The sequence below is a fragment of the Eurypyga helias genome, unplaced genomic scaffold (assembly GCF_000690775.1).
Source record: "Eurypyga helias isolate BGI_N326 unplaced genomic scaffold, ASM69077v1 scaffold12117, whole genome shotgun sequence".
NCBI classification, from domain to species: domain Eukaryota; kingdom Metazoa; phylum Chordata; class Aves; order Eurypygiformes; family Eurypygidae; genus Eurypyga; species Eurypyga helias.
In genome coordinates this window covers 6,721-9,799 of record NW_010262414.1, presented here as the reverse complement: position 1 = coordinate 9,799, position 3,079 = coordinate 6,721, and the positions used below count along the sequence as shown (strand labels likewise).

The following is a 3,079-nucleotide window of genomic DNA, read 5'->3' as shown; positions in this document are numbered from 1 at the left end:
AGTCTCACACGTGAAGGAAAGTGAAAACAAGGTACCGAGGTGGCAGTTTATTTGCCAAGCGGAAGCGTTCTCATCCGTCTTGCAGCTCTCTGCGGGCAGCAAGCATTCCCCTCTTTTCCAGGATTGTAGGATTCCGGTGGCTTATAGGTTTCTTGGCACTACAGGGCCGTCCTCTCCAGTCCTCCCTGTATCTTCTCCTCAGTCCCTTGCAGTGTGCAGGTACAATCCCATAAGCTCCCCGTCCCCAAACCGTGGCTGAGCACTACGTGATCCCAAAGCCATCTCCCACCTACAGCTCCAGTGAACTTAGGGAATTGGTGGGGCAGGTTTTACACCCGTGAGTAACCCCTTAGGGATGCAGCTGGCAAGCAGCAACTCCGGCGGCTGTTTTTCAGGTGGCATCACGGCTTACATTGGGGTGTAATCCTGTGTTCCTCTTCTACAACAGGTTACTTCTCGCACCGCGAAACTGTCAATGGCTCCTGGTACATCCAAGATCTGTGTGAGGCACTCAGGAAGCACGGCTCTTCCCTGGAGTTCACGGAACTTCTCACTTTCGTTAACAGGAAAGTAGCTCATCGCAGAGTGGATGTGTGCAGAGACATTAACGCGATAGGGAAAAAGCAGATCCCTTGTTTTGCCTCAATGTTAACTAAGAAGCTGTATTTTCATCCAAAATCTAAGTAGATGGTCCCATAACCATGACAACCGTTAACTCACCCTCACTGCGGAAGGGAAAACCGCACCGTCTTGGTGCAGGAGAGTGATGTTCTACGAGATCGGGATCAAACATTAGTTAGTACACCTAGAATCTGAAAGCAGTGTCATAGCTAGCGTTACCGCTCGGTTCTTCTCAGGGAATTCGGGAGCTGACCGGTGCCAGCCTACAAATCGGTGCTCAGATTGCATCCACACGGGTATGCGGTTGCTTTTCTTCCTAAAATCGTTTTGCCTGACTGCTGTCCAACAACTGTCCCACTGCTGTTTCCCAAACATTTCAAGTGTTGTGTCAGATTGGCTTTTCCAAGAGCTCAGCTTACAGGGAGCGTGTTTGTAAGGCATCTGTTCAATCTGTGGGCAGCAGTATCCACCTGCCACCTGCCGTGAATTTTTTTAACTTTCAACATTATAAAGGAACTTTACTCCTGGAGTACAGCCGTAGGGTTAGTACTGACAAGGGGCTGCTTTTTGCTTGCGCCTCACTGGCGCCTGGGGCACAGCTCACGCCTGCGGGTGCTCTGCATCCGTGAAAAGCAAGCAGCAGTGACAGGAACAGGCTGCCCAGAGGAGCTGGGGATGCCCCATCCCTGGGAGTGTCCAAGGCCAGGCTGGATGAGGCTTGGAGCAACCTGGGCTATGGAAGGTGTCCCTGCCCATGGCAAGGGGTGGCACTGGGGGGGCTCTGAGGTCCCTTCAGCCCAAACCATCCTGTGGTTCTGTGAAAGGAGACCACGTCCAGCTGCTCAGCACGACCTGGGTAAGCTCGCCTTGCCCACGGCCCTAGAGCTAACGCCAATCATCCCACGGTGCCAGGCTCACCCACAGCCGGACACCTCGGCCGCTCCACAAACCACGACACGCCAACCTTCCGGCTGCAGGCCTTGCTGCGGGACCAGCCTCTTCCTCCCCTTGGCCCCCAGGGCACCCGCCGTGCGCTGTCCTTGTGCGTGTAAACGCGATGGAGCGTTTCTCACCGCAGCATGGTTACTGCTGCAGCACCAGCAGCCACGCTCACGTGTGGCAAATACCACGTGTTTTTCCGGTATTGGCACATCTGCTCAATTCTGGGGGACAGTGGAAAAACTGAGCTGAGAAAAGTGTCTTAATCCAGTTTCCTGGGTATAAAATAATTGATTTACTGGCTCTGCTGCAGTCAAATCTTTCCCTGTGCTGCGTTGCGCGTCTCGGATGTTAAATCCTACCACGGCTGCTTCTAAGCTTTGTACAAATTATGTTTTGATAAACTCTTTCAATAAAACGTGATTTTATACTAAATGAGGTTGAGACATTTTCCTTTCCCAGCAATCCTTACTCATAAAGCCGACGTGTGACGCAGGGTGTAAGCTCCACCAGTGGTGTTGGGCCAGCACAGTCAATGCAGAGAGCGAGGGAAAAGGGAACGGCCGTTCCAGGAGAAAAATCCTTACTCCTCGGAGTGAATGATCCTCTGAGCTCCCGCCGCGCCGCAGTAAAGGGCAGTAAAAACACGGCCCTCGCTCTGTGAAACACCCCCGTCGTTTTGCCGGCCGGCAGAACGCCTCCGTTTTACTCACGAGGTCTGCAAACGTCTTCAGGAGCTGGGCTCCAGCAGCTTCTCCAGGGGGTTTAAAAATCCCAAACAGACAGGCAAACCCGAACTGTCCAGTGCCCGATGCACTTCTACAGCTGTTTATTGCAACTTTCGAAAGCACAGTGGTCAAAAATACCCAGTTTTTGCAGGGGAACGAAACGTCGGTGTCAGCTCTGAGGGCAGTTCTGATTGAAACAAAACCACATCAGTCCTTGTCGTGGATTTCCTGGATTGGGAGCCTCAGGTGCAGCGGCTGGCGCAGACGCCTCAGGGATTCTTCTGCCTGTGGGAGCAAGAGAGAGTGAGGGTTCATCCTGCCGCAGCCCTCCCGCCCTTCCTCCGCTCACCCACCCGGCATCTTCCCGTCGCAGGGGGCACCGGTCTTCCGCGAGAAACCAGCCTCGAGGGGAGGACGCTGAGCATTCCAGAGCTGCCCAGGGCGTCCAGCCAGCCGCCGGTGGGAAGCCCCGTGCCTGCCTGTCCACCCGCTCGCCCACCCCCCGAGGAGCGTGTTCCCCAGGTCACGGTTACACAACTCGGGCTCACAGGCTGCCTCTTCCCTCGGACGCCGCTCGTGAGCCGAGCCGTGAACTGACGTCAGGGGTAACCTCAGAGGGTGGGTGAGATGGGATGGGGAGCCAGGACGGAGGAGTGGGAGCTGCTACACCTTTCCATGGAGACCCCAGAGCTTCTCCTAGGGGCATACAGAGACCCCAAAGCTTCTCCTGGGGCACACAGAGACCCCAAAGCTTCTCCTGGGGCACACAGAGATCCCAAAGCTGCTCCTCG

At 55.0% G+C, this 3,079-nt stretch overlaps 2 protein-coding genes across 2 annotated transcripts in view; one reads left to right on the top strand and one right to left on the bottom strand.

Moving 5' to 3' along the window:
- CASP6 (caspase 6, apoptosis-related cysteine peptidase) overlaps nt 1-687 on the top strand; it is a gene marked incomplete at its 5' end in the record, with an annotated part of 3,053 nt that extends 2,366 nt beyond the window's left edge. The window contains one exon of the mRNA XM_010155723.1: nt 449-687. Coding sequence (XP_010154025.1) covers nt 449-687 — 239 coding nt within the window. The remainder of the gene's footprint in view (nt 1-448) is intronic.
- A 1,690-nt stretch (nt 688-2,377) lies between these two features.
- The window catches only part of CCDC109B (coiled-coil domain containing 109B), a gene marked incomplete at its 5' end in the record, with an annotated part of 6,466 nt that continues 5,764 nt past the window's right edge, over nt 2,378-3,079 (bottom strand). The window contains 1 exon segment of the mRNA XM_010155722.1: nt 2,378-2,573. Within this exon segment, the coding sequence (XP_010154024.1) occupies nt 2,496-2,573 (78 nt within the window).